Source organism: Carica papaya, chromosome 6, assembly GCF_054855325.1.
Source record: "Carica papaya isolate Zhongbai chromosome 6, ASM5485532v1, whole genome shotgun sequence".
In the NCBI taxonomy this organism is placed as follows: Eukaryota; Viridiplantae; Streptophyta; class Magnoliopsida; order Brassicales; family Caricaceae; genus Carica; species Carica papaya.
The window spans coordinates 5,299,022-5,326,597 of NC_142314.1; the positions used below are offsets into that span (position 1 = coordinate 5,299,022).

The 27,576-nt window shown below is 34.8% G+C and overlaps 5 protein-coding genes across 12 annotated transcripts in view; 1 reads left to right on the forward strand and 4 right to left on the reverse strand.

Annotated features, from left to right (window-relative positions):
• GONST1 (golgi nucleotide sugar transporter 1) overlaps positions 1–7,849 on the reverse strand; it is a 20,845-nt gene extending 12,996 nt beyond the window's left edge. Inside the window, exons 1-2 of one of the 2 annotated variants that reach the window (XM_088222452.1) lie at positions 7,551–7,849; positions 5,624–5,782 (exon numbers count right to left, since the gene is read on the reverse strand). In XM_088222452.1, the coding sequence (XP_088078578.1) occupies positions 5,624–5,782; positions 7,551–7,561 (170 nt within the window). In that variant the 5' untranslated portion in view covers positions 7,562–7,849. The remainder of the gene's footprint in view (positions 1–5,623; positions 5,783–7,550) is intronic. The other variant, XM_022044171.2, reaches the window with a different exon arrangement.
• On the reverse strand, positions 5,770–14,127 carry ABCI10 (ABC transporter family protein). The gene is made up of 7 exons (XM_088222454.1): positions 13,991–14,127; positions 13,635–13,806; positions 13,452–13,538; positions 11,071–11,196; positions 10,854–10,976; positions 9,950–10,120; positions 5,770–5,835 (listed from the first exon to the last, which is right to left on the reverse strand). The coding sequence occupies exons 1-7, from the start codon at positions 14,059–14,061 to the stop codon at positions 5,785–5,787; spliced, it is 801 nt and encodes a 266-aa protein (XP_088078580.1). The 5' UTR covers positions 14,062–14,127; the 3' UTR covers positions 5,770–5,784.
• Positions 14,108–15,393, forward strand: NDHO (NAD(P)H:plastoquinone dehydrogenase complex subunit O). Of its 3 annotated transcripts, none has more exons than XM_022044179.2 (6): positions 14,108–14,518; positions 14,606–14,661; positions 14,737–14,802; positions 14,877–14,918; positions 14,991–15,050; positions 15,146–15,393. In XM_022044179.2, exons 1-6 carry the CDS (start codon positions 14,272–14,274, stop codon positions 15,212–15,214), a joined length of 540 nt encoding a protein of 179 aa, XP_021899871.1. In that variant the 5' UTR covers positions 14,108–14,271; the 3' UTR covers positions 15,215–15,393. The 3 variants fall into 3 exon arrangements, with proteins under 3 accessions (XP_021899871.1, XP_021899872.1, XP_021899873.1); XM_022044180.2 differs by having other exon boundaries at positions 15,149–15,393; XM_022044181.2 differs by having other exon boundaries at positions 15,195–15,393.
• Positions 15,394–15,610: 217 nt separating this feature from the next.
• On the reverse strand, positions 15,611–19,637 carry LOC110816133 (DNA repair metallo-beta-lactamase family protein). 5 transcript variants are annotated; one of them, XM_088222448.1, is made up of 4 exons: positions 19,247–19,637; positions 18,995–19,100; positions 18,005–18,216; positions 15,611–17,111 (listed from the first exon to the last, which is right to left on the reverse strand). In XM_088222448.1, the coding sequence occupies exons 1-4, from the start codon at positions 19,433–19,435 to the stop codon at positions 15,948–15,950; spliced, it is 1,671 nt and encodes a 556-aa protein (XP_088078574.1). In that variant the 5' UTR covers positions 19,436–19,637; the 3' UTR covers positions 15,611–15,947. The 5 variants fall into 5 exon arrangements, with proteins under 5 accessions (XP_088078574.1, XP_021899868.1, XP_088078575.1 ...); XM_022044176.2 differs by having other exon boundaries at positions 15,611–17,090; positions 19,247–19,633; XM_088222449.1 differs by having other exon boundaries at positions 18,995–19,069; positions 19,247–19,387.
• Positions 19,638–20,623: 986 nt separating this feature from the next.
• MAP3KA (mitogen-activated protein kinase kinase kinase 3) lies at positions 20,624–26,420 on the reverse strand. Its single transcript, XM_022044174.2, has 11 exons — positions 25,624–26,420; positions 24,598–24,912; positions 24,142–24,229; positions 23,942–24,004; positions 23,603–23,763; positions 23,430–23,505; positions 23,089–23,148; positions 22,807–22,914; positions 22,453–22,689; positions 21,330–21,433; positions 20,624–21,248 (listed from the first exon to the last, which is right to left on the reverse strand). The coding sequence occupies exons 1-11, from the start codon at positions 26,091–26,093 to the stop codon at positions 20,987–20,989; spliced, it is 1,944 nt and encodes a 647-aa protein (XP_021899866.1). The 5' UTR covers positions 26,094–26,420; the 3' UTR covers positions 20,624–20,986.
• Between the last annotated feature and the right edge of the window lie 1,156 nt (positions 26,421–27,576).

The following is a 27,576-nucleotide window of genomic DNA, read 5'->3' on the forward strand; positions in this document are numbered from 1 at the left end:
GCTATGGTGAGACATGATGTGGCTCCTGCAAAGATAAGGGCTAGTGAAAACAATTAATCTCTCCCTTACCTTCACTCGTGTTTACCTCATAGTCTCTCAGACTATAACTTCTTATGTCGAGTTAAGCGTTTGGAATTATCTTTGCTTTATATCGGATCTGCATATTAATCTTTATTGACATACAAAGAATCCTAAAGAAACCTAATTTGATGGAAACTCGAACAAGCACACAGAAGAATTGGTATGTTTTTATTTATACATTAAGTAACTAGAAACAATTAATCACTTAGACATATGATGGAACAAAAGCATAACAAAATAATAGAAACGTAGATCATAAAGAAAAAACTAGTTAGACTCTATCGCGTAAGAATCCAATTAATCCCGATGGATATAACTGGAAGGTGTATCCTAATTATACTACTCAATACCGGCTACACTTTACAAATGATCTAGTTTCTTTATGCAACGTTTAAGCCAAAATTTCAGAATATAAAACGATCAATTAAAAGTGAAGCAGAAAAGGTTTTCGTTCGTAGTGGGTGAGTTAATCTTCCTGTTTGCTTCATGCAAATGAATGATGCAAAATGAATAAAAACCAAAAGTTTTCACGCGCACCAATTAAGTGAGATACTCTGCTTTTGAATCTACAAAGGTTTTCCAATCTCACTTAATAGGCAGTTACTCTGCTTTTGAATGTAATATGCAACAGCATGTCAATTGTCTTATGGTGTGTACAATTGGAATATTTTAGTATTTTCAATTTTGTAATTTTTTTTTTGAAATAAATACGAACCACTGGAATCAATCGGATAGATACGAATTCAAGCGGGATGCAATATGAATTAATAAAATAAAATTTAATTTGAATTTTTAATTAATTCACAAGAATGTTAAAGCTATTAACATAAATAGGTTCATTACGAGTCTAAACTCTAATACTACCTCATTCGGGAGGGTATGGAAAATGATTGTTTTGCCTCCCAGAACCTCAACCCAATCGCATGCAACATCAAAACTCAAACCACCTAATTAAGACACTTCCCTCTAATTGAATCTATAATACTAAAATTAGGAATGCAAAAACAAAAACTAAGGAAACAAACACGATAAAAGGAAAAATGTCACGGACTTATCCGATAAGTTGATCTCAACTCCTCAGCTCAATCAAAACTTCGACAAGCTTACCTAGTTTAGAAGGACTTAAAGAGAAGAATTAGTACTAAACTAAAAAAGCTCAAAACTTAACTTTTATTAATTCTCAATATGTGTGTTACAATGTCGCACAGGTGGAGGCCTACACATGTGTAGGCTACAAGAATCCACACCCACACCATCATTTGGGCTGCTCCTTGCACTGGGATTTGCGGGCTGAGTCTTTCTTTGATTGTTAGGCCCAATAACTTTCTAGTTTCTCATCTCTTCTTATGTCGCCTTTTCATGGACCGAGTTCTTGGTGTATCCAACTGTGATTTGCAATTTGAAACTTATACCAGATTAGACTTAGTGTTTATTCGAGAATGTTTATGAATTTTTCCAAAAAGCTCATCTTTGCTTAGCCTTTTCTTCCCTACAGGAGCCTCATCGATCTCCTGTTTTTTGCAAATTTTCTCTTCGGTGATTTTCAAATCACTTTGACCTCCCATTGCGGCATCATGTTTAGTCATGTGATTAAAAATGATCTAACCAAAAAAGACTATGTGGCATTCAGAGTCTATACTAGTTAGTCATTAATATCGTCCATTGACATGAAAGATAGAATATTTACAAGAGTTTCATACTCATTAATTCCCCAATTTTCGAGATTTTTCAGCATATCTACATGACACTCCCTTTCCTCCCTATATCTCTTAATGATTCACTGACATGCTATCGTTGTGTCATGCGATAGCAAAAATAAGAGAAAACTAATTTCTTAATGCTCCTCTTTTTAGTCACAGATCATGCCAAAATCTAATTCTATTTTGCTTATCAACCTGCTAACTGATGCAAACCTGGAATTTGCCAAGACTTTAAAGTACCATCTTCTGTCCACCATACCAAATTTCGCCTCTTTCACCCTCATCCATAATGTACCTTCTTCCTTCATTAATCTCTAAAATCATTTATCCTGTAAGGCTAAACTCATCTCCACAAAGGATCTCAACCCCAAACTTCCCTCGAATATTGACTTTTTGATCATATCTCATGCTAGTAAATGGTACTTTCTTCTCTTTTCAGAATTATCCCATATGAATCTACACTGTATTGATTCTAGTCTCTAGACAACGCTTATAAAAATTGTCATGAGAAACATAAACTGTATGGGTAGTTTTGTCAGCGTGCTTTTGATAAGCATAAGTCTCCCTCCCTTAGAAAGAAAGTTCTTGTACCATCTCACTAATCTTTTTCCAAACTTTGCCACTACAAGATCTTACGAATCTCCCTCTTTGTAATTAGCCCCAATTGGTAACCCAAATAATTGATCAGCAATTTCATAGCCTTACAGTCCATGACCCTTGTCAACCTATCAACGTCTCTCTCGTTACCCAATCTTACTAACTCGAACTTGGGCAAATTGATATCGAGTTTAAAAACCGCTTAAAAACCCAATAGAATACACTTGAGGTTAAGCATTGCCGGCTCATCCAGTTCATGAAATAACAAAGTATCATTAGGAAAAAATAAATGGGTTACATCCTCAATGTGGTCCCCTACACCTACTTTACGCCCTCTAAATAATTTCAACTCCCTATCTCTTATTAATATTTTATTCAATATTTTCATAACAACAATAAAAAGTTACAAAGATAAAGGATCTCCTTGTTTAAGACCTCTATAAACCTTGAAAAAAGATGACGAACCACAATTGATTATGATAGTAAAGGATGTATTGGTAATGCAGGATTTGATCTACCTAAACCATTTTACCCTAAAATCCTATTCTCTTTAGCAAATAATTCAGAAAACTCTAATTCACATTCTCATACACTTTCTCCATATCTAACTCGAATAGCACCCCTCCTCTCTTTTAACATAACAAACATCTAACACCTCATTGGCAACGAGCGTTGCATCAAGAATTTGTTTATCTCCCACAAAAGCATGTTAGCATTCACCTATCATTTTATCCATTACTTTGGACATTCTTCTAACTAAACCATTTTACCTAAACCATTTGATCTACCTAAACAATTTTACCCCAAAATCCTATTCTCCTTAGCCAATAATTCAGAAAACTCTAATTCACATTATCATATGCTTTCTCCATATTTAACTCGCATAGGACCCCTTCTCTCTTTTAATATAACAAACATCTAACACCTCATTGGCAACAAGCGTTGCATCAAGAATTTGGTTACCTCCCACAAAAGCATGCTAGCATTCACCTATCATTTTATCCATTACTTTGGACATTCTTCTAACTAATATCTTTGCAATGAGCTTATAAATGCTACCAACTAAGTTGACTGGTCTGAAATCTTTGATATCAACTGCCTTCAGCTTAGCAATGAGTATCAAGAAAGAAAAATTTAAGGATCTAATAAAGGGTCTAAATTTGTGCAATTTCTTAAAGATGTTAAAAATATCTTTTTTCATTGTATGCTAACACGTTTGGAGAAAACTCATGTTAAAACTATCAGGGTCAGGAGTTTATCCCTTTTGCTCAGCTTGAATTCCTCAAAGATCTCCATCCAAAATTCTCGTGGTATAACCTGTAGAAGAATCTCTAACCTCCTGCTTCCATTGCTCGTTACGCTTCACTTCCCGCTCACCAAATCTCTACTTCCTCCACGTAATTATTTCTCCTATAATGATCAGTCATACAATGAACATATCTTGTGTTCTTGTCCCCTTTCTCTATCTTCGAGCTCTTGATTTCTATCTCCAAGATGTCTCCTTTATTTATAAAATAATAGCTAGTTCAAACTTTAAAGATTCCTTTCGAGTCAAGTCTTTACTAGACAAAGCCTCTTCTCTCTCCCTCTTATCAATGGACTTGATCTCCTGGAGTAAAGGTAATGTATGCATATTATCTCTCCTCTCCTCCTCCTTGCACTACTTCTTGATCTCAGCTTCACTAGTATCAATTTCTACGCAACTCTTAAATCAGTCTTGCCATCTATTCTTGCTCCACTTCACAATCATGGACCTTACAGAAGCCACTCACTTTCAACCACTTATCCTCAAATTTGGAAAGACAATGACTCCACTTAATACCATTAGAAACTAAACAAATAGGGAAGTGATCCAAAATAGTCTGTTGAAAAAGTTTTTGGCACAGATCCATTGTTTGTAACTAACAAGGCACCGATACCAAAAACGTATCAATTATAGAGCATGCCAGGTTGGGTCTTTGATTAAACCAAGTCCACTTGCCACTCAAGAGAGGCAAATCCATTAAATCCAGTCTATGATTAGCTTAGATAATGCAAAAATGAATTAGATAATGAAATAATGGGATCACTATTTGCCTTGTTGCCTCCCAAAATAGTCCTCTTAGTGATCCTAAAGAGTCTCTATAGGTTCATGCTACTATACCTTGTGATTACGTCCCTTCACCCACCATACTTTGGTAACATCTCACATATAACAAGCAACCCAAGAGCCTATTATTCTTGATTCACTTATTAAAAGCCTTTTCATGTTGGTGAATTTGTGATGGTTAAACAAACTTGTTGCAATCACGCCTCCTTGATCAATTCTCAAACCTTCAAAAATTTGGACCTATTATGTATCTTCTTGATGTACTAAATGAACATTTGACCAAGTTCTTGCAGTTGGGAAGTTATCACCTTATTGAGTTTCTTGGAGCCTCTTGCTTTAATGTTCTCATATTTGGGCAAGCCATGCTAGATCCGAGTTTATGTCACCGCCGATGAGTGAGATTATAGCCATATGAGACATGAATATTATTACCACCTCAAGTCAATTTGGAGTACCTTGCTAAGTAGAAAGATCACCCAAGTCTATTTTTGTTTGGATTGATAAAAATTTTCATGCACCTTGAATCTCATCCTTAGATGCTTATTTCTATTCTAATTTGTTGGTGTCAAGTTCTTTCCAAGAAGAGGAAAATAATGCAAAACTGTCCAAGTCTAAATAAAAAGACTTATTATAAGACATTTTAGAGATTTGTTCTTATTTTTCTAGTTAAGAAATAATACTTTTTAGGAGATTGAGTTATTTAATTAATTAAGAATTTTTGGGAACTTCGAATTTATTTTCCTATAAGTTATTTTCCTTTTTAGTTGAGGTTAGAACCCATGGTTTCTAACCAACATCTTATGTTAAGATTAGAATTGAAATTTTTTTGTGAAGTTATTTCATGTTTCTATCTAGTATTTTTCTGTCTCTCCTATTCTTCATGCCTGCCTATAGTCTTCTTTCCTTGTAAAGTCTTCACCTTTATCCAGTTTTCCCTCTATCTGTCTATTCTTTTATTATCTTTCCTATATTTTCCTCTATTTCTCCATATTATAGAATAATTGTGGTTGTAAGGTTAGCTGTCCTACATCAGTAAAGATATAACTATCTATACTTGTACTAGCAGAAAGGACATGATGACTTTGTAGTTCTAGTTTCATCTTTGAAAATAGACACTTCAAGGAAAGGAACAAAAAGCTTCGTATAGAAAGCAGACCTGCCAACTTCCCTTCTTACTGGACTGGATGGCACCCCACTTGAATCATGAAACTTGAGGCTTCTTTCACCAACTCGGCCAAGTTTACTAGTATCTTCTGTGAAATTTCTTTCAAAAGGACGGTCGGGAGAATCTAGAGAGTCAATGAAAGATGGAGGCCTTCAACAACAAATGGCAGCAAATTTAAGTATCCATTCCACATAAAAAGAGATCTGGAATAGCGAACATGGAATCAAGACTATAAACAACAATTGCAGAGAAGACCATGACCTCTTGATAAAAAATTCTGTCAGCACTTAGCAGGAATCAGGTAGAACTTTTAAAAGGCAAGTTCAATGATGGAAAGAACATAATCACATATTAAATGAAAAAGAAAAACAAATAAACACTACTTCAGATGCCTGTTGACCAACCTTTAGATCTGACGTGCATGAAAACAATCTAATCACAGGTTACCATGAATTATGACACAGAAAGTGGTCTTTTGGAATTGGAAGGAGGGCATGGTTATCACAATTAACAATCTAGCAGAAGAAAATAGTTAATCCAATAATATATGACAACTGTGGATCAGAAATGGAACCTTCCTGTCAAGAAAGTTAATAATTTGTTCCCAGATATCTCAATGTTTCTTATTGATGCTGCCTTACTTTCTTTTTTGATTTTTCTTTCTACAGAAGTGCTGAAATTTCCAATCCTTCTAACAATGTTCCTTAAGGTTAACACCCCATCACTTCATGACATGCTATCACGCCTTCTTGTTTGATTGATCATCACCATGAACTTCCAAGTCCTGAGTTTCTACTTCATTAAACCATTGATCCTGCCCGTCTCAACACTAACCATCAACTGGGCCTCATTCATCCATCAATAAATCTTTCTTCGTCCTCTACCAGACTGGTCCATGTAACTTCTCCAATCTAGAAACTTATTCCTTAAAAACCCATTGTATGAGAAGTCGGGAAAATAATTGTTCCAAAATTAAGTTTTATCCCAGCATCGAAAACTGGATAACAGAAACTTGGAAGAAAATATCTCATAGCATAAGCATGCTGAAAGCAGAACAGCAAAAACAACGAACAGTTATAATAGATGATAAATTTTCATTAAAAGGAATACAAATCTTTTGTTGAAGCCTAAAGCTTTCTTCTTTTTCTTTTTTATCAATTTGACTGCAGAAAGGGTGCAAATAATATCATAAAAAAGAATACTATCTGACAATCTGTAGCCACCCAGATTTACACTAACAACAGAGACCGGTGAGATAAAAGAGAAACTATCAAAGAAAAAAAATGAATCAACAACATATTATCATTAGATTTTCTATCATGGATCAGTTAGTGCGCTGGTGGTATCAAGGCTAACACGTGCTTTCTTGTCCAAGGATTTTATAAACCGTTAAATTTAAAAAAAAAAAATATCAAAATTTGAGAATATAAAAGAGTAATCAAAAGCCGGAATCTAGACTGCAGTTTAAAAATTCAGAGTTCTGTTTATAAACTGGGTTTCAGAAAAAGAGATGATACTGCTCTAGCAAAATTCAATTATATATATATACACACACACATATACATGGGAAAAAAAAAAAAAAGAAAAAGAACAGCAACGAGAACAACAAAGAAAGTTTCCTTTTTTACTGAAGGCAAAAAGAGAAAGTTATTGATGAAAGTTCCTCGTCATTTTAAATTATGTTATGATCCGCCAATAAATGAATCAAACCATAAATCGCCATCGCCACCCCACCAGAATTCAAAACTTCTCACCATAATAATACATACATACATATACATAGAAAAAGAAAATTTATCAAAAAATAAATAATTACCCAGTTGACGAACAGGAGAGAGTGATCGGATTAAAGTCCGAAAGACCATAAAAAGTGAGAATAAACCCAAAAGCACAAAAGAAAAGTTTTTAGAGGAATCACCTTGAACCCATTAAGGCAAAAAGCTCAGCAGCTTCTTCCGAACAACAGAGAACACTCACATATATACATAGAAGGAAAAAAAGGTATACTTGGAATCACAGAGATCACGATGAGCTCCGACAAGGAATTCAGAGAAATACCCTTTTGAGATAAGCAAAGAAGAGTATTTGGCAAGAGAAAGAAATCGATAGATGACGTTAGAAAGAGGTCTAAAGTAAGTCGAACGGGGCAAATAGAACTGAAGAACAACGGACTCAAGCTCCCTTTTAGATTTGAAAATGTGGGTTTTTCTCCTTATTCTTTTATATATATATATATATATATATATATATTCGTTATAAACGATACTGGGATTTTGTTGCCTAGCATGTATTATTGGATGCTAACTTACGCTGGTCCACTAAGAATTCATACATCAAGGGAAAAGGCAAGCCAGCCAATCAAATCAACTAAGTTTTTATATTTCCAACTTTTGGTTTTTTGCTATTTCCGACTATTACAATTATTTTTTATGTAATATTTTAATAATTAAATAATACTTATATACTGATAACAGTATAATAATCCTAGCAAATCTATGTAATTGACAATTAATCTTTTCATTTTATACCATAACTATTATTAATATATATTTTAATCTCGTATAACATATATAAACTTAATATATATTTATATATTATATATTATATTGGAAGGGACTAATAAAATTGTTAATTATAATTGAGGATTCAAAACATTTCACATTGTTTGGTGTCAGAGTTGTTTAGTTGAAAATTCTGAAATGGGGATGAGATGAGGCGTCAAGATGGAATACACGTTTGAATCAATTTTGCTTTCAAATTCTTTGTTGACCATTCAAACGATGAGAGGACCTTCATTCATAAAACTTCTAATTATATTTATATATATACATACATATATATAATTGGTAGGAGGTATATCGACCATACCTCTAACTCACTATCTAAAATAAGAACATGTCATAAATAATTATTATATGAACAAATTTACGATATTGTTAGTCTTATTCAATCATGATTATTTTATAATTATAATTAGTGAATAAGTTCTACTTTAGAAAAAGGAAAAAAAAAAAAAAACAATTTTATTAATTTCAACAGTGAAGAGTGTTTCAGAATAATTTTCATAAAATGGTATAATTTTCTGAAACTAAAATAATATATAAATTTTAAAAATAAAATATAACGATAATTGTATAAAATTTTACCAATTTAAAATGTTTTTATATTTATATTAGATATACAATAAATCCGATTATAATTTTAATAAAATTTATTATATTTTTCTTTCAAACTTTAATGCTATCGACCTAAATACTATTAAATCTCCTTAAATTTCTTAATAAAAAGAATTTTATGTTACTTTTTAAGATTTAACCAAAATAAATTTAAAATAAGGATTAGTATATGGATTATATTATGAATATTAACACTGACATAAAACTTATAAGCAGTAAATAATTAAAAATCAAATAAATAAATGCTACAATATCGATTAAAACAGACCAGTAAGTTAATCTACTTGTAATTACAATATTTTAGAAAGGAAATTTGATTACCGACTGGAAAAGGGATTATTAAATAGTAACCAGTTGCCGCTTACCAAACCCATTATGGCATGAGCCTTTTCCATGAAAATAACAGAAGTTAGATACATACCCATTTCTTTCTTCTTTAAAAAGAACGTGGGTACAGAATGACCATTCTAGCATATATATATATATATACATATGTATAAATATGTACTTTTACCTTCAGTAGTGATAATGGGCTACTTGTGTTTTAAATTTAAAATGTATTTCTCACAAGCTCACTCAAGGTTCTTCTTGGTGCCTTGTTTTTTTTTTCCCCTAAAAAAACTCTTTTATTCTACTTTCATGCCTAAACGTGTTGCTCCTAGACTGGTTTTCTTGCCAACAAGAAGAAAAGAAACAAATGAAATAGTTGTCACCTCCACAAAACGGTTCTTATTCTGTATAGTTTATTTTTGGGAAAACTGTACTTCAGTTAGTACTTCGTAATTTGATTATTTGTAAAATGGGGATCATTATTGTTTCTTTCTCTTTCTTATTCCATTTGGATTTCCCTAGTTGATAGAATAAAAAACACATGTAGTTAAGATATATACATATATATCCATCATTTAAATCGTTTCAGGCATGTATATGATATGAATTCTATATGGAAGAGTGATGACTATTTGGGATTTGTTCATGTAAAGTTTGACATTTGCTTTAACTAAGATAAATGGATAATGTACTTAATATTATACAAGAGAATTTTGTAGGTAAAAGAGTAGATATAGAAAGAAGAGCCATGCTGGAGACAAAAAAGCAGACATCAATGATTTGTCTGATCTATATAAGAAGCTTGTTTTACCTTTATGTAATCATATACGCTTGCTGCATCATCATGCATGACAACTCTCCCATTCTCCATATAAACGGCACCATTAGCATACTCAAGTTCCTCCAAGCGATGGGTAACCCATAACGCTGTAACTCCTTCACTTTTATCTACTGAATCCTTAACAGCTTTGATCACTCCAATCTGGTGAAAGACAACAGAAAACTTCGTTTCAGAAGGCTATAAAACAATTTCAAGAAGGTTGTGTTCTCTACCGTGTTGTTCAACTCAAGTATATCTAATTTACCACTAGAACCACACAACAGCTATACCATACTTGTAGAAACTAGAATAGGCAACAATAAGAATAAATGTTGTCGATTAATGTCAAGTGTTGGCTGGTTCTTTTCCATTATTATTTCAAGGACTAATTTCGTGTAAACCGTATGCTGCTCAATCAAGATTTGCTAAAAAGAGAATCACAATAAGGAAGCCATATTTGCAAGCAATCAATCCATTCAATAACAATTTGGTAAACCACAATTATTGAAAGGCATAGCACGACATAGAAAAGGACAGCAAACTGTATCATGTTTGTGTATCGACATAACCTCTTCAGCAAGAACCATATTAGATGGGTCTGACCAAAGGATAGAACTATTTAAATGTTTCCCCATTCAACTAAATGAAAAGTTTGACAATAATAAGTAAAAGTTACAATAGATAAATTTGAGCAATCTGATGAGAAAAATGTTCACTGCTAATAATTCTTAGGTGTTATCATGCACCTTATGATCTTTTTTTTTTCCTGACAATATATTTAACTATTTTGTGAATTTCTTCAAATAGTTAATATATCAAATATTAGCTATTGTTTGCTTTTATTTTTTTTTCGAAATAAGGGTATTGTTTGCTTTTCACGCATCAAATCTCTTACCTGATCACTTTCATCTAAAAAGGTTGTGAGCTCATCTAACAACAACACTTTACATGCTTCAGCTAGAGCACCGGCAATGGCAACCCTTTGTTTCTGACCACCACTGAGAGTTTGAACTTGCCTCTGATAAAGGAATTAGAAGCTAAAACCCCCAGAAATATGTACAATATTTATCATATACAACTGATTATTTAAAAGATAAGTTTGCACAACCAACCTGCGTGTAGTCAGACATGCCAACTGCATCTAGAGCTTTTAACACCCTGGATCTGACAGCATCAGTAGTCAAACTATACTTGCCAAGACCAAATGCCACATCAGCTTCTACTGTTGGCATCACCACCTAAAGCAAGAATGAATAAGGCAAAGAAACTTCGTTCAAAATGTTCCTTTTTCATGGTAACATAATAAGTTTTCACTTTTGTAATCGTCTTAGTAGAAACCAACAGAACCATGATTAAAATATTATTTCTGGCTTGAGAGAATGGAATTGCTGAATTAGACAAGCATATGATCTCAACACCGTTGCTTCAAATAAAATGCTATAAACTGAAATATAGATTTTAGAAGGAAGAGTGGAACAAGACTGACGGCCTTATTTTATAATAAAGTCTCTGGAAAGACAATCAGGTTTTGAGATGACATGACATTTGAGTGGGAGATAGGCAACTTATCTCTCTAGGTCAAGGAATAGTTCCCCCAGATCATCTTGAAAGGATAGTCTCAACATATGCAAACCAATATGGCACTCAGACGTGCATGGAGTTTGAAGCCTTAATTGCAACAACAAGATCATTGTGGATCTCCAATATTTGTAGTACAATATGTAGCATACATAAATTGGCCTAAACTACTCAAGTGATGGCAACTTGACTCTAGAATCAACATACAATCTCCTATGCGGTGCAGGCAAGCCAGCCAACTAATTTACAGAGAATCATTTGGAGACTTCACGTCCCCAAAGAAGTTTGCAACTTCACATGGATACAAGCGTCTGATCGAATCTTAATAAATGTATACTGGAAGAGACTAAATCTAAGAGAAGATTACTATGTTCCAGATGCAACACAAGTGCTCTGCATGCCTTGCAAGAATCTGTATAGCCGCCAACAGAGTATAGAGAGATTTAATTGAGCAAAAAAAATTACTCAATATTTTTTCTTTTTCTTTCAACAGGTGGATTAATTGGATATTGAAGACAGAAGCTAGCATTTATGGCCTAGCCAGTTCAAAATCAATTTTCCTGACCACAACATGAATCCTCTGTAAGAAATGCAGTAAATTCACCCAATAGGAACAAGAGTGATGGAGCAGTTCCAAGCATAAATATACTTAGGATAGCATTTGAGTTCCAGGATGCTTACAGTAGGTCATATCCTCAAGCCCACCCAAGAGATCACATTATATGGCTGTGGCTTGCGTGGGAAGCTCCTCTGAAGGGGTGGTACAAACTCAACAGGTCAGCTAGTGGTGATACAGGGACCACCGCCAGCCCGTGACCTTATCAGGGACAACAAAGGAAAATGGGGGGGCAGGGTTCGTGTGCAACCTTCGCACCAGTGACTCTATGACAGCAGAGACTTGAGAAGTGCAGAAGGGTCTCAAGCTAGCCTGGGAAGAGGGAATCAGGAAGATAATAATCGAGGCGAACTCCCTGTATGTGAAGCACCTATTACAGAAGGTGGTAACACGAGACACCCCAATTACGGTCACTGAAACCAAGTTTGAGGGTTCTTCTTGCGCGATTGGAAATCCCAGTTATCCTACATTCATATAAAGTCCAGCACAAGTGTTGGTAACCTTCTCCGCTCCCACCTCCATTGCAAGGGGACTACCTAGCTCAATCAAGCCCCTAAATAGTTGAACCTCCACTTGTACCTGAACATTTGTGACACCCCTTGGACCTGGTTATGTAGGCTTAGTTTTATTGCTCGTTTTACTTTTTAGCAACAATAATAATAATAAAGTCTCCACTGCTACAATATCACTCACAATCTCGTGTATTCATCTACTTTCTAATTCTACTACACCAAGTGTTGTGCAAAGAAAGGAAGAAATATAGGAGATAGAAAGAGTAAAGTTATCTTTTTGGTCAGTAAAAAAAGCAACTATTTTATCAGCCAATTATGCATAGATAAATTATGAAACCATACCGTAGGAGATATCCAAGTCCAGCAAAAACAACCAGAAAGTTGCATAAAACAGACAGAACAGGTTTCAGTCGTCTATCTCATTTGCACTGATCAATGAAGACCTTCTCCCAAATGATTATCTTCTGATATCCTATAGTTACCGGCATGCATGAATCTACATACACACCCACTGAGCCCAAAACAAACAATTTGCTCCAGAAAGAAAAGTAAATGATCACCTATTTCTTATCCACCCCCTTTTTAGGTACAGAAGACAGAAAAGGTAAAAAAGTACAACTGCCAAACTCTCAATTATGGAGAAATTTAATCTGACGGAGCTGCTACAACAGTTTCAGCAAGTAAAAAGAGTTTATCCCATGTAATCTTTTCAGCAAGCAAGAGCAAAAAGGAATTCTTCTCTTATAGTTCCACTTGCAATAAGAGAAATCAAAATTGAATGGCAAACCTGATGGTCTGGATTCTGGAAAACAAAGCTCCTTGGTCGAGTCACATAGGCAGTTCCACTCGTGGGGTTCAACAAACCAGCCAATATCTGTCTAGTCCAATAGCAATTTGGTTTGTGAATTTCTTTCTAAACTATTCGATTAACCAGAAATACACAAAATCAGACATTGAAAAGGAGGTTTACCTTCAAGAGTGTAGATTTTCCACATCCATTAGGGCCAAGAAGCATCCACAACTGTCCTGAAGGAATCCGTATGGAGCAGTCCCTGAGAATTGGCAGCGATTTCCCCTGTCTCGTCGTAATGGAAAAGTTGAGATTCCGACCTTCAATCGCGACATTCTCAGCAACACCGACCCTGACGCAATCAAAAATGCCAGGCGGAAGAGATGTCATGCATTTTCGCCAAAGGCGAAATAGGAGCTCGCCATGTGTTTGATAAATTGCCTAGCCGAACACCTAATGCTCTAAACACGCATGTTTTTATCATATATAAATGCATTTAATACAAGTTGAGGAAGAGGGAAATTAGGGTTTTGAACCTGGTACGGTGCGCGGCGTAAAGAGGAGGAAGGTTAAGAGAAGAGGCGCAGTTAATTGTAGAGAGATTCATATCATGCTGATGAGTAATTTAGGATTCAGAAATCTTTTGCTCAAAGTTTGTCTTTTTTTTTTTTAATTTTTTTTAGAAAAATGTTTTATCAGCTCCCTTTTTATTTATATTATTACTAATTTTAGAAAAATGGAAATTACCTCACCTTCCCAATTAAGATGACACCACGTCTTATCTCCATTCAGCAAACAAATAACCCTCAGAGCTCTCATGGCTTTCTCTGCAACTTTGTCCCAACTCTCTTCCTTCCACCACTTATCTCCACTACCACAAACCACAAGAAGGCACCCTTCTCGTCTTCCATGGATTGAACCAATAAAAGCGGCGGCTGCAGAACCAGAGAAATCAAAGCCCAGCTCCACGCAGACGAAGACTGAAGATTCTACTACTACTGCCAAGACCCAACCTTCAAGCTCAAGCTCAGTCACTAAGATTCCCAAGAAACCAGTTTTTTCAAGTGACTACTTTTCCAACTTACACTTGATACTTCTTTTATAAATTAGATAGAAACGAAAATGATCTCGTTGTCTCTGTTTCTGGGCAGTGAAGAAGGGTGAGATTGTGAGGGTTGACAAAGACAAATACCTGAACAGCATCAATGTATATTCCTGCAACTCATTTAATCTTGACATGAATGGTTTACTTGAAATCTGATAAGCTATGTTAAATTTTCAGTACTTATCAGTAGGACATCCACCTTATTACAAAGGTCTGGATTACATATATGAAGATCGTGGTGAGGTAGATTCTTTCCTTTTGATCTTCCTGCAATGAAAGTAGAAAGTTCAGTCACTGATTAAACGTTAGTGTTTAAGGTGTTGGATGTGCGTAATTTTGAGACCGGAGAATATGCATTGGTAAGTTTGAATCATATTTCTTCAACAAGAGGAAAAATCCCATTACACTTTACTAAAAATCTCGAGTTACAGATTGCATGGGTTGGCATCCCAACTGCACCTGCCTGGCTTCCCACTAATATGCTCATCAAGGTATAGAATAATTCTACTATTGAGTTAACTTGAGCTTTCTCAATTACCTAAATCCTTGAGTTCCTAAAATGAATTTCTTTTTCCTACTTGACTAGAAGACAAATGAAAGGTCTTCCATGATTTTCCTCTTTATTTGGTCTGCAGTCAGAGAAGCTGAATTATGAGAGATTGTAGACACAAGTTTCTGCTTTGAATGACACATATGATGCCTCCGTGAGATATTGGTGTATCCTTAATATGTCCTGACAATTTTTCTGATGCTATAACATTGTCAACATTCTCTATCTGCTCCTGTGATTTATCTAAATCAGCATAATGAAAAGTTGAAAGAAATTTATTTTCAGATTCATTTCTTTAAGATGAGCAGTTGAAGTCAATGATACAGAAGGACAGCTAATTAAACCATATATTTTTTAAGTTGGTTGAAGTTGAATCCATGGCAAAACCACAAACTAGCTTTTAACACAGACTTCCACCTTCAGTTTTCATATTCCAACTGGTGGAATAAAGGAATAAACGAACCTTGGTTTGCAAACCAGAAACTACATTAAACGGGAGTGTGATAGAAAAAAATGAATCTTTTATTTGAAAACTAATGTACAAGAGTTACGTTATTACATCGACTAGCCATATGTTTCTAAGGACTAAATTGAATGACTGTAGCCTCAATACACAATCTGCTCTTTATTCCTAGAGCAAGAATAAAATGTACAGCAATGAGTAACATTTGTAAGGAAAAAAAATTAAAAAAAATCTTGTATGTCGGACAGCTGGCTTTGAGTCATTCAAGCAAAGTTGAGAAGAATATAATAATGAACAAATCAAACTCCTAAGGACTGCTGCAGCTTTGCTCAGCCCTCGCATAAACCACTGTTAAAATCATCTATTAAAGACAGTCTAGAATTCAAATTTCCTCCTGCTTCGTTTAGAGGAATTCATAAGTTCCACCAAGGAGGGAAGAGGTCGTGGTACAGGCACATTCATAGACCTATAAAGCTTTCTCAAGTTTTCACCAAAGCCCTTTGAATAGCCAATACCAAAAGGAGTACAACCCTCAGAAACTTCCTTTTCCACCGCCCCCCTGCATTGTGCTGCAGTCACATTTATCTTCATATTGTCCCCCAATTTACTCTTCTCCCGTACTTCAGCATTTGTCTCCAGGATTAACAGTTCTTCTGATGTACTGGAAACATTTTGTGGAGATCCCTCCTTTACCGATATGGTTTTCTTCTCTCCATGAGCACAATTAGGGTCTTCGATACCTATTCTTGCCCTACCAAAGAGCGTCAAGCACAGCCTTTTGCTTGGGGGAGACCATGTCAACAGCTCTTTTGTGCTAGAAGATGCTATTACTGCTTGCATTTGAGTTTCAGAAGTTACCGCAGGCCCTTTAGCTATGAAATCACAACCCATATCTTTGCCCAATACATCAACTCCTTGTGAAGGTTTGACATCAATGTCTAGAAGCTTCCAAAGAGTGTCATCTGAAGTAATTCGAGCACCAAAACAGTTTTTCCTCGCATAATCCAACTCCATAGCCCTGCAACTGGTAGTAGTAGAGACAACTCTTTTAGGCATGAGAAGTTGCAAAGCCCATTCTAATTCTTCCCTGGATGAGTGAATTGAATAACAGACATGCCAAACACCAAACTCATCCCTCGCTGCTTCATGAAAATGTAATTTTCTCTGAGTCCCACTTTCAGAATACTTCTCATCACATGCATACCACTGTGAAGAAGGGCGGATTATGAGGGGTTCAGGCTGAAAATTAGATCTGGCCTCAGCAAGCTTTTTAGCTGCCCTTTCATAGAGTTTAGGGAATCCCTCAAACAGTTGAAAACGGGAAGATGGATCTTCAGAGAGGATTCCAGGAGCTATAAACATCAAAGACTGAAAATATTCTGGATTAGCAACTTTATCAACAAATATCTTGGACCCAAATGTTTTGGACACAGCAATGAGAATGTCTTCCTGACCTAGAAGATCGCAAGCGAGGTAGACCACAGGTGCATCAGGATGCTTCCATATACAATTGGTAACCTGGTTCATAGATAATGGTGTCTATATGTAATGAGTAATACATAGAATTAAATTTTTCTTATGGTGGAACAGAAATAACTACTTACAAGCATGCACACTTGTTCACGCACATAAATATGCATAACCACACTTACAAATGCATCAAACTAATTGCATACAACATAGACTTTCAACTAATAGTCTAGATCAATGTGAAAAACTCTTGCAAAGTTGATTCTATGTCTGCCCATATGAAAACAACATGATCCTAAACATGCACTAATCACAGAAAGATTACAAAGATCCTCAAGTACATAGATAAGAAAACAAGTACAAATTCTAAGGGACAGATTCTTGAAAGTACCAATTATTAGGAGGAGAAACTAGATGAAACTAAAGACATGCAACCTTATGACCATACCAACATACAGTTATTGAAGCTCGCTTCAAAACAATTTCCAAGCTTTCTGACAAATTCCACCTTTCCTAATCTTAAAAAAAGAAAAATTTAAACTTCCTAAGTAACATTTACCCAAAAAAATTAAACTAACAATCCTAATAAGAAAAGAAAAACTAACTACTAAAAGGAATAGAATCTTGAAGTTATAAAAGTTATAATAATAGGGTCACAAATAATAAGAAGATTCAACTTTAAAAATTACAATTTCTTATCTATTTTAGAAAATCAAAGCCTAATCTGTTATGCATCAATCTATCCATCAGACAAAACTTACACAGGATTATGCATGTGAAGTACAAGTATATATGATCTCATTTCTACTTCTTATACATAATGCTCTTTTCATGGCTTTTTGCATATAATAAGGATCAATGTGGAAAAAGCCTCAGTGGTGATCAAATAAAGGCATCCCCATAGATCCCAGATGAGATTGCAGGCTATTAAGATAAGATCTATATTAAGTTACTGAAAGTACCTGACTGATTGCAGAGTGCTTGCTGGGGAGTCTTTGAGAAAATTTCCCAAAAGTGCAGTCAAGAAAAATATAATCAAGTCGACACCCGGGTTCTTTTCCTTTTCTGCCCACATACTTCTCTGGCAAACACCGCAGGCACTCAGGGGTGAGCCTACAATCTCCTGTGTGAAGAATGTTGCCAAAATTGCCTTCAAAGAGGAACATGACTGCTCCTAAAGTTTACAGTCCATATCACAAAACGGGAGCATCTGTCAATAGTGTCCTCACCATATTATTAGGGTCACATACACACATAGCCACAACCAAAGGAACTCAAAAACTCCCATTCTCCAAAGACTAACCAAAAACAAAAAAAGAAAAAAAGAAATGATCTGCAGAAATAACAATCCTTCTGTTTCCAGCAGATATACTTTCACTTGTAACCAAATAAAATACGTACTGCCTGTTTGATTCAGTTCTCATTCCATTTGTAGCTAATCTCAAAATACTGATCCCAAAGAATTTAAGATAGGAATAGCTCAAAAACTAACTATACATATATACAGAAAAAATATTAAAAAATTAATATGAGAATTAACCAGGAACGAAACAAAAAATTGAACCAAACTGAAAGCAGACTTGTTCTCTATGTCAGAAGGAACAATTCCATAGAAGCAAATAACTGTTTTAACATAACAAAACCCTATTGTTTTGCTATGAGCAAACATCTTCAAATCCATTATCAAATTATTGAAACTAGCGAAAAAATAAAATCCTCTCAGTTAAAATAATATATGCGTACAACAACAGATGAGAAGTAAAGCAAGAAGAATAGCTGAATCTGTCATAGATATGAAAACAAAGGTTGGAAAGAAGAAGAATCATGAACATCAATAGCTAAAAACAAGCCAATAATGAGTTTCCATGGAACGCACCCAAACAACTTAATCATAAAGTGAGAACTACAAATAATTAAGCTGCAAGAAATCCACGCAATAGAACATCAATTACCTGGACAATGATTCGCATCAAAGGCCGTAACCCTGAAATCTCCATCTGGATCATTGATAACCATTGATTGCCCAACTTCAATACACAAAAACAAAGAATCGTCAAGCTGCCAAAGAAAAAACAGAAATCAACACCAGAACCATTTAGGAAAGAAAGCAAACAAATTGGCATATCATAAAATAAATAAATAAACAAATAAACGAAGAGAACGAAAAGTAAGGGATAGTTCTAGATTCAAAAAAGGGAAGATACCTGAGTATAATGTTGAAGAATAAGGATTTTAGTGAGATAGGTAGAGTAAATTGGGAAAGATAAACGAGAGGAGATGCCAGCGGTGTGGTCCTTGTGGGCATGTGTCAAGAAATGGTGTCTCTTCTTCATAGAAGACGAACTGAAAGTGTCCACCGAGAATGGTAAGCCTCTCGGCATCTCTATCGGCATTTTCCCTACTTCTTCTTTCTATGTTTCCCTCTGGTTCTGGCCTATGTTCGTTGTAAAAGGATGAATCCTGTATTTAAACTGCATAGATGAAAAAGAGAGCGAAGGAAAATTCGACTGTTTCCCTTTCCTTTCCTTTCCTTCCCTCCCTCCCTTGCAAAGCTTCCGGGAGAAGGAAAAGAGGTTGTGGGAAATATTTGGGTGCAGGTGTTTCTAGGGTAGAATTTCGTGCAACCGACATTGTCTCTGTACTGGCGGCACATAAAATACGCTCTATCAGAAACTATTAAATTAATATTTCAATTATATATATTATAATGCAATTTCAGTTTAAAAAATTATTTTCACCCTGATTTTAATTTTTAAATTTAAAAAATTATTTAAAACACGAAATTATTTTTAAAAATAAAAAATTTTAAAATTATAATTCTTTTATTAAAGATTAAAAATTAGAAATTTTTGAACAAAATTTCAGAATTCGTCATCAATTAAAATTAAATTTTATTTTTATATTTACAAATTAAAACTATTTATTATATCATGTTAATTTTAGTTATATTTTTTAAAAAAAAATAGATTTTATTTTTATATTTAGAAAGATAAAATTATATATATTATCACATCAAGTAAAAAAATATTTACCTGACCTTTGAGTTACATGTTAATTCTCTCCTTTTATAAAAGTAAAAGTTACAAATTTAACAATCATACCATGTAAAAATAAATAAATAAATATATATATGTATATATTATATTATTCTTTAAAAAATATATATACCATTAATATCTAACTAATTTTATGCTAAAAGGTAAAAGATTTAGTATTTATAAGCCAATTGATAAGTGATACAAATAAAAAAGAAACTATTTAATAATTAGAAACCAACATTAATTATTAGATTTAGTATATATATATATGTTTATACACACACACATATATTATTATTATTATTATTATTATTATCTCCATCAGAAAACTAGATTTTCCCAAAAAAACTCATTTATTACTTATATAATATCTTATCAACTTTACAACTGCAATTCATCATCTTAAACATCTTTCATCTCCTTCCCACCACCTTTCTCATCCATCTACAATCACGTACGACAATATCACATTATATAACAACTATTAACAATACAAGTATTGACAAGTGATGTCCAAAAAGATCGAAGATTTCAATTGTCAGATAGTCAAAAGGGTTTTACCTGTATATATTATCATCATAAACTGCTGGGTGTAAGCAAGTATACATGAATTTTACAAATATACTCATTCCCTTCCATTTACAATCATCTCACAACAACAAATTACTAACACCAATATATCCACTCTCTCCCTGGAACTAACTCTTATCCTTACCTTTTTGGCTTCCCATGGTGCGTAAATTTACTTACCTCTTTCAAGGAGTAAGTAAAACCACTTTCAAATTCTTTGAGAACAGCTTACCCATCACAAGTGCTTTCGATAAATTACCATCGTTAAGCTCCCTGAGGTGCTCCGAGGAGAGTTGGATATATTGTTTCTTTTTCTTCTTCCTTCCTTTCTTGCTTTCACAATGGTCTTGTTCTTGGTGATGCATTGGGTGTTTGGGATCTCAATATAGAGGTGTCGATCCAGGGATCATGGCTGTATCTTGTGTTCGGCCTCAATGGATTTACTGCATACTCGCTTAAGTTGTAACCACTCTGACCGGATACTGCATAAGACGGGTAAGGAGGGGACAGAAGGCAACTCTTATGTGCCGGACCATATTGTCGTAATGGACTTGAACATGGCGAGACAGGCAAAGACGTAATCATCCTTACGTTTTCTCTGCATAATGTAATAAAGCTGCTCAACACCTTATGAATTTGAAAGCTTGTGTAAGGACAAAGTAGATAAAATGTTATTTACCTTGGGCTCTTTGTGACTCTTGATGTTGTGGGCAATGGCTTAGCCACATAATCTCCATCAGACATATTAATACTTGTTCTATTTGAATGAAGTTCCAAAGCTGGCTGCTCAAGAAAAATAAATGCAGTCGTTAACCCTTTACCAAACGTATGAAACTGCTGTCCTGCACTAACTAACCCATTGAAATACAAACATATATTTGATCTTTTGCACTAAATAGCCCATTATACCATTGTTAAGTTGTCTGCAACAAACCATGGGCAATCATTAAGTTCAGCCCATTAGTTACTTCCTTCTCTCCCTAGATGGGGGTAAGGATTTAAGGTCTGTTGGCTGCAAAATGTCTCTAGCACTTACTCTGTCGAAAAAAGAGTTGTCTGCAACAAACCATGGGCAATAATTAAGTTCAGCCCATTGGTTACTTCATTCTCTCCCTACTTGGTGGTAAGGGTTGAAGGTCTGCTGGCTGCAAAATATGTCTCCAGCACTTACTCTGTTGAAAAAAGAGTTGCCTGCAACAAGTGCATTACCAACCTCTTCCACTTGCAAATGTAGCATGTTTAGAATCTATTTGAGCCACTAAGTGGTATTAGAGATATAGTTTTGATTAAGCTTCCTTATAGACTTACTTTTGTGGTTATTAAGAGCCCTAATGAGTTTTTAGAGAATCATATTTAGAAGCCATTACAGAGCTCTGATTTCCTATGTTTGCTTCTCGGTCTTCCTCTTCCTGTTACCCAGACCCTCTTTTCATCCCCAGGTTCTTCACTTTCTCTGCCTTTTCTTTTCTCCTGCTCCCTATTTTTCTCCTTTAAGTTCTCTTTCTGCTGCTACGCTCTCCTATCTCCAGTTCTACAATGATGGCCCTTGGGATACTGGTTCTAAGTAAACTAATCTAATCTTAATAGCTTTTATACTGAATAATTCATCCATTAAAATTAACTACTTTATGTTTTTCTAGTAACTAAGGCATGTAGATTCTATCTCATTTACTCCATTGTGGATATAGATAGACATAAACAAAATGATATTTTCATCTATTGAAATTTAGAACTTAAGGAAAAGATTAAAATTTCCACCAAAAATTAAAAATAATGATAATAATCATATGAAAGACACATACAGGTGTCCGGCTTCCATCAAAAGCATAAGGAAAAGCATCTCTTGTTATGCTGATGTTAGCAACTCTTGTTGTAGATTGGTCCCGAATAAATGGATGATCTAACAACTGTGAAGCTGCAGGGCGAGCTGATGGGTCTCTTTGCAAACAAAGCCTCACGAAGTTTTTTGCATCGTTTGAAAGGTGATCAGGTATATCTGGAATGTCTTTGCTGTTTCCGATTTTAAAAATTGCAGCCACCTGTTGAATCCAACACAATGAAAGCTTTGTTTTATCTGCAGTCTACAATCACTTTGAAGCTAGCCATTGCGGCAAAGATGAGTTTTAATAGATTATGCTCGAAAAGTCTTATCATACCCCTTCAAATTGGCTCCATGGTGGTTTTGATGTTGCCATTTCTAGAATTGTACACCCTAAGCTCCAGATATCCACTGCAAGACTATAGCCATTTGTATTCATTACAACCTGCAATTTGAACAAAAAGAAAAGGAAGATGAGCAATACAACTCCGGGAACTATAGATTGATTGCCTGATCAGGAAAAAACAATTAGCCAAAAATTGAAAAAAAGAAAATGGTTTTAACAAAAGGAAGAGAGAACTAATTTTTCCGATATGTTTAGTACACGAGAGACAGATACCTCTGGGGCCATCCAATACGGACTTCCCTTAAAGGAAAGCATTGAAGTACAAGCTGTAATCTGATTCACAAAATATAGAAATTAGCACTTCTTCAATAAACACATAAATACAAACTAAAAATGATCCGTGGATATTTCAATTTGTTCAATTCACTTAGAGTTTATACATCACATATAACTGCTCTAAATATATTCTACATTCAGCGGCATGAACAAAGATTTTCTAGTTTCTCATTGTTCTTACAGTCTTACTTAAGTAACGAGAACTTATACTAAAATATTCAGCTTTCCATGTGAACAACTCATCGAGAAACCAAAGGCCTAGAAAATGAAATACATACATGTTTAGCCATGCCAAAATCTGCCAGCTTGATTTCACCATTTGGATCTACTAATATGTTTGCCCCTTTGATGTCCCTGCCAAGTTGAAATACAGTCTTTTATTCAATGAAAAGAATAGATATTTTGTAAGCATCATTCTATCAAACAGTATTATAACACACGAGCCAACTACCTATGAACTGTATTCCTTCCGTGTAGGTAGGCAAGTCCAGAAAGAATCTGCCTCGTATAATTTTGAATAACAGGTTCCCTAAAGGGACCATATTCTTGGAGCAATTTATGGATTGAACCACCAGAAACATATTCCAAGTAAACTGACAGCGTCTCTTCGCCCTGGAACCATGGAATCCAATTTCACGTTCCAATATTCAAATTCTCTATTTGATTGGATTAAATGTTGCAACATCGGGAAAAAGGATTTTCCATGTGCATGATGCAGTAAATGCATGTGGGGCTGTGCAAACGAGCACCAACTTCACCCACGGAAGAGAAAAAGTTCACTGAATCTTACCAGTTCACTTCCATAGTATCGAACAATGTTTGAATGTGACAGCTGACTCAGCAGATTTATTTCCTGTTGATAAAAGAAAACTCGGTAACTGATATATTGTATGCAAAATGGTACTAGGAGAAACCCAGAAACTACGTTCTAACAGAGACAAAACTCAAATTATAGATAAAAATGACAAAATGGACTTCAAAAAAAGGTACCTGGTTCAATTGTTTGAGACATTCTCTTGAAGTCTGATCATCAGAAACAACCCTAACCTCCTTTATTGCACACATTTGACCACTCTCACTGTTATATTGGAAAGAACAACAAAATGACCAAAACAATATATTAATAGACTTCCTTTTTTACATCGACTCATTCGTAAAAATTATTCTGACACGTTTGTATCGCTTATTAGCGATTTCATCAACTTCTTTTTGTTTCCTTTTTAGATGCTAGCTATGCCTACCATAAAAAAAAGACAATATCAGTAAGCTTTGAGGGGATTGATGTAATTGGAAGTTCTATAACATTCTTTAACTTCAGCAAACCCCAACTCAAATAAGACAAGTTAATAAAATTTATATATCTGATTATTATCTATAATTTCCTAAAATAGACTTCCTATCTTCACTTGCTCGCGACAACCAACAAACAAGAAACGTCACGATTACCTATTAAATCCAAGGTAAACATGCCCAAAAGTTCCCCTTCCCAGTAACCTTCCCTTCTTCCATTTCGACAGAGTGGCAGGAGAGTTTTCAGCTGCCCCAATTCTCGAATTGGGCAATGCAGCTCGATTGGTGGGAGAACCTGGCGGAAGAGGCAGCTGATGACATTGAGATTTTCCATCTTCCTGTCTCCCTGTTGGAGATTCAAGGCTCATACCAGATAACTGCATATGCAAAGGCGATGTTGGACTTGTTGGACCTCTTGATCCTGGACCCGGGCTTCTTGGAGCTGTCTTGAACTTGATATCACCTTGTCCTCTGGAATCAATATATAAGCTAGACTTCAAAATTTAGGTTGTAGCCAAATAACAAATTGAGAACACAAGCAAATCCTACCTTACTCGAGATGAAAAAATATAATAGCATACCATTTAAATCTTAAAATCTTTTCTACCATAACACTCTAAAATCATTTCCAAGTGTTAAGAAATTAAGCACAACCAATTATGTTAACCAATGATAAATAAACTACTATCAAGTCTCCCATAAAACTATATGCAGTAAGTAATAAACCCATAAATTGGGAACCAATTTTTTTTTAACATATTTGCCTCCCACATAAGGTAAAGTCCTGAAAATTGAAGGGAGAAAAAGAGGGCATAAGTAATCCACTGTTCAGAAGCAATCAGAATCTGACAGGATCAACAGGAAATATTCAGATAAGATGAAAGAGAGATGGGTAAGAAGATTTGGGTAGAAGAAAATTGTGGGTGAAAAGGTTGAGACAGCAGGAATTAACAGAGAGAAAGACAGACAGAGATTGCAGATTAAAAGGCTGATACAGAAATGGACAATTTCTTTTTGCAGGCAAAGCAACCAGATTCTGACATAACAAAATCATAGGAAGGAGAAAACAATTTAAAAAAAATTAAATTAGTAACTAAAAAATCAAATCTTGTTTTTGATAAACCCCCCTAATAATCAATCAGGAGGTCCAAAACCTAAACAAATCCAAAGAGACGAACCAACCTGGAACCACCAAATTGAACCTGATCAATCACGATATGGTGATCATCAGATGACCCAGATGAGCTCACACTCGAAACCGAACCCGACCCAGATCCCAACCCAACTACCTGATCACCCGGCATCGAGGAGATCGATGGACGAGGTAGAGGATGCCCTATTTTCTCCACAGAATCCGAGTCGAAACCCGAGAACCCGGATGAAGACCCAGGTCCGATCACGGCGATATCCTTGCTGTTACGCGGCGAATTACGCGCGAGAACACCCTCATCGAAGCTCCTGGGCCTATCCTTCTCGTTGCTGCTGCCGCCGCCGCCGCCGCCGCCAACTACTTTCTTCTTGCTAGTAGCATCAGCCTTTGTCGATAACTTCAAGAAATTTCCGTGATTGGCATATGGGTTTTGTCCCTGGACCTGAGTTTGCTGACTTTCTTCTTTGTTTTTACCCGATTTCTTTCCCCACCAAGCAGGCATTTCGGTTGACAAACTTAGAAAATGAAACCAGTTTCCTGAACTTTTAAGAGAGAAATCCAGAAGGCAGTTCAGTAAGCAAAAAAGAGGAGAAGAAGAAGAAGAAGAGAGGAAACAGAGAAGAAAAGTTTAGATTTGGGTCTCGAAAAACGATTTTATACGGAGACGAAAGGAAGAGGAAACGAAGAAAAAGACTGGATTTTTTTTTCTCTATTAAATTTCCAAGTTGTACTATAGATACAAAAAGCTCTCTCTCTATCTCTATCTCTATCTCTATCTCTATCTCTATCTTCACTTAGAGAGAGAAACTCATAAAGAGTACTGCTGAGGCTTGAGAGAGAGAGAGAGAGAGAGAGAGAGAGAGGGGCCAAAGCTACTGTGAGGGACAGCTAAGGGAAGACGGCAAGCGGTGGTTGGATAAAGCACCCTCCATGACGTGGCATTATATCTTTTAGAGAGAGAAACCTATACGTACATACATATACTGGAGACACGGGGACAAGAGAGAGAAAGAGAGAGAGAGAGAGAGAGAGAGAGAGAGAGAGCGTGTTTATGTAGATGTGAGGGTGTGCTGACGTGTCAGTTTGTACATACATGTGAGTTTGTAGAGTGGTGGTGTAAGTAAATGTGGATGTGGGAGTTGTTGTGCAAAAAAGAAAGAATCCACATTGGTTGTTGTGCAATTTTATGGTGTAAAAAAAAACAAATTATTCATGCATTTCTGTGTATCTATCGCCGTAACCGCGGAGAGAGAAACTAAATTTATATAATAATTTATTAATATCACATAGAATCAGAGATAATTAAAAAAAAAAAAAAAAAAAAATTTGAAAATAAGAGAAAAGTACTTTCTACTCTTCTTCGTATTAAATTAAGATTTACTAAAACTAATATTACAACTAATTTTATTTTTTAAGAATATAAAAATAGTAGTTGAAAATTAAAAAAAAAATAATGTATATAATTACCATATAACATGCATTATCATATAAAGTTATACTTTTTCCATACCCTAAAATATTATAACCCAATTACTTACATTAATGTTTTTAAAACATAATGGGTAACGAGTAAGGTATATATTTCATTCTATTTTAGTGTCTTAATTTCAAAATTGATGTTCTTAATAAATTTGTATTGTTTTAACATTATAGGAAAAATATATATATAATTTTTTTTTCATAGACTATTGCATTTATTGATGATAATATTTTTTTTTGAGTTAAAAATACATATATTTTATCAATACTAATAATAACATAATAGAAATGACTTTCAAATAATAATATACACGAGAATACAACTTAATTTAAATTTATAATATTTTATAAAAAAAAAAATATGTATCTTTCATTAAGTTAAATAATTATTAATCTCGAAAAAAATACTTTTTTTTTTCTTTTATATGAATATATACATATGTTTCATAGAATAGAATATTACATAATCTAACTATGAATTCTTTAATATTGTGCCCCTTATAAAA

What these genes read in the sequence shown, in the direction of transcription:
- ABCI10 (XM_088222454.1), bottom strand. Translation starts at nt 14,061, where the DNA reads ATGAATCTCTCTACAATTAACTGCGCCTCTTCTCTTAACCTTCCTCCT. An exon ending in TCCAGAATCCAGACCATCAG is followed by an intron (nt 11,197 to 13,451) that starts GTTTGCCATTCA and finishes TTCTTGCTTTAG; the next exon opens with GTGGTGATGCCAACAGTAGA. An exon ending in GCGTATATGATTACATAAAG is followed by an intron (nt 5,836 to 9,949) that starts GTAAAACAAGCT and finishes TCGCTATTCCAG; the next exon opens with ATCTCTTTTTATGTGGAATG.
- NDHO (XM_022044179.2), top strand. Translation starts at nt 14,272, where the DNA reads ATGGCTTTCTCTGCAACTTTGTCCCAACTCTCTTCCTTCCACCACTTA. An exon ending in TATATGAAGATCGTGGTGAG is followed by an intron (nt 14,803 to 14,876) that starts GTAGATTCTTTC and finishes TTAGTGTTTAAG; the next exon opens with GTGTTGGATGTGCGTAATTT. An exon ending in AGACCGGAGAATATGCATTG is followed by an intron (nt 14,919 to 14,990) that starts GTAAGTTTGAAT and finishes CTCGAGTTACAG; the next exon opens with ATTGCATGGGTTGGCATCCC.
- LOC110816133 (XM_088222448.1), bottom strand. Translation starts at nt 19,435, where the DNA reads ATGCCGATAGAGATGCCGAGAGGCTTACCATTCTCGGTGGACACTTTC. An exon ending in TTCTTCAACATTATACTCAG is followed by an intron (nt 19,101 to 19,246) that starts GTATCTTCCCTT and finishes TTTCTTTGGCAG; the next exon opens with CTTGACGATTCTTTGTTTTT. An exon ending in AGCACTCTGCAATCAGTCAG is followed by an intron (nt 17,112 to 18,004) that starts GTACTTTCAGTA and finishes CATTACATATAG; the next exon opens with ACACCATTATCTATGAACCA.
- MAP3KA (XM_022044174.2), bottom strand. Translation starts at nt 26,093, where the DNA reads ATGCCTGCTTGGTGGGGAAAGAAATCGGGTAAAAACAAAGAAGAAAGT. An exon ending in GTTCAATTTGGTGGTTCCAG is followed by an intron (nt 24,913 to 25,623) that starts GTTGGTTCGTCT and finishes TATTGATTCCAG; the next exon opens with AGGACAAGGTGATATCAAGT. An exon ending in AGAGTCACAAAGAGCCCAAG is followed by an intron (nt 21,249 to 21,329) that starts GTAAATAACATT and finishes TACATTATGCAG; the next exon opens with AGAAAACGTAAGGATGATTA.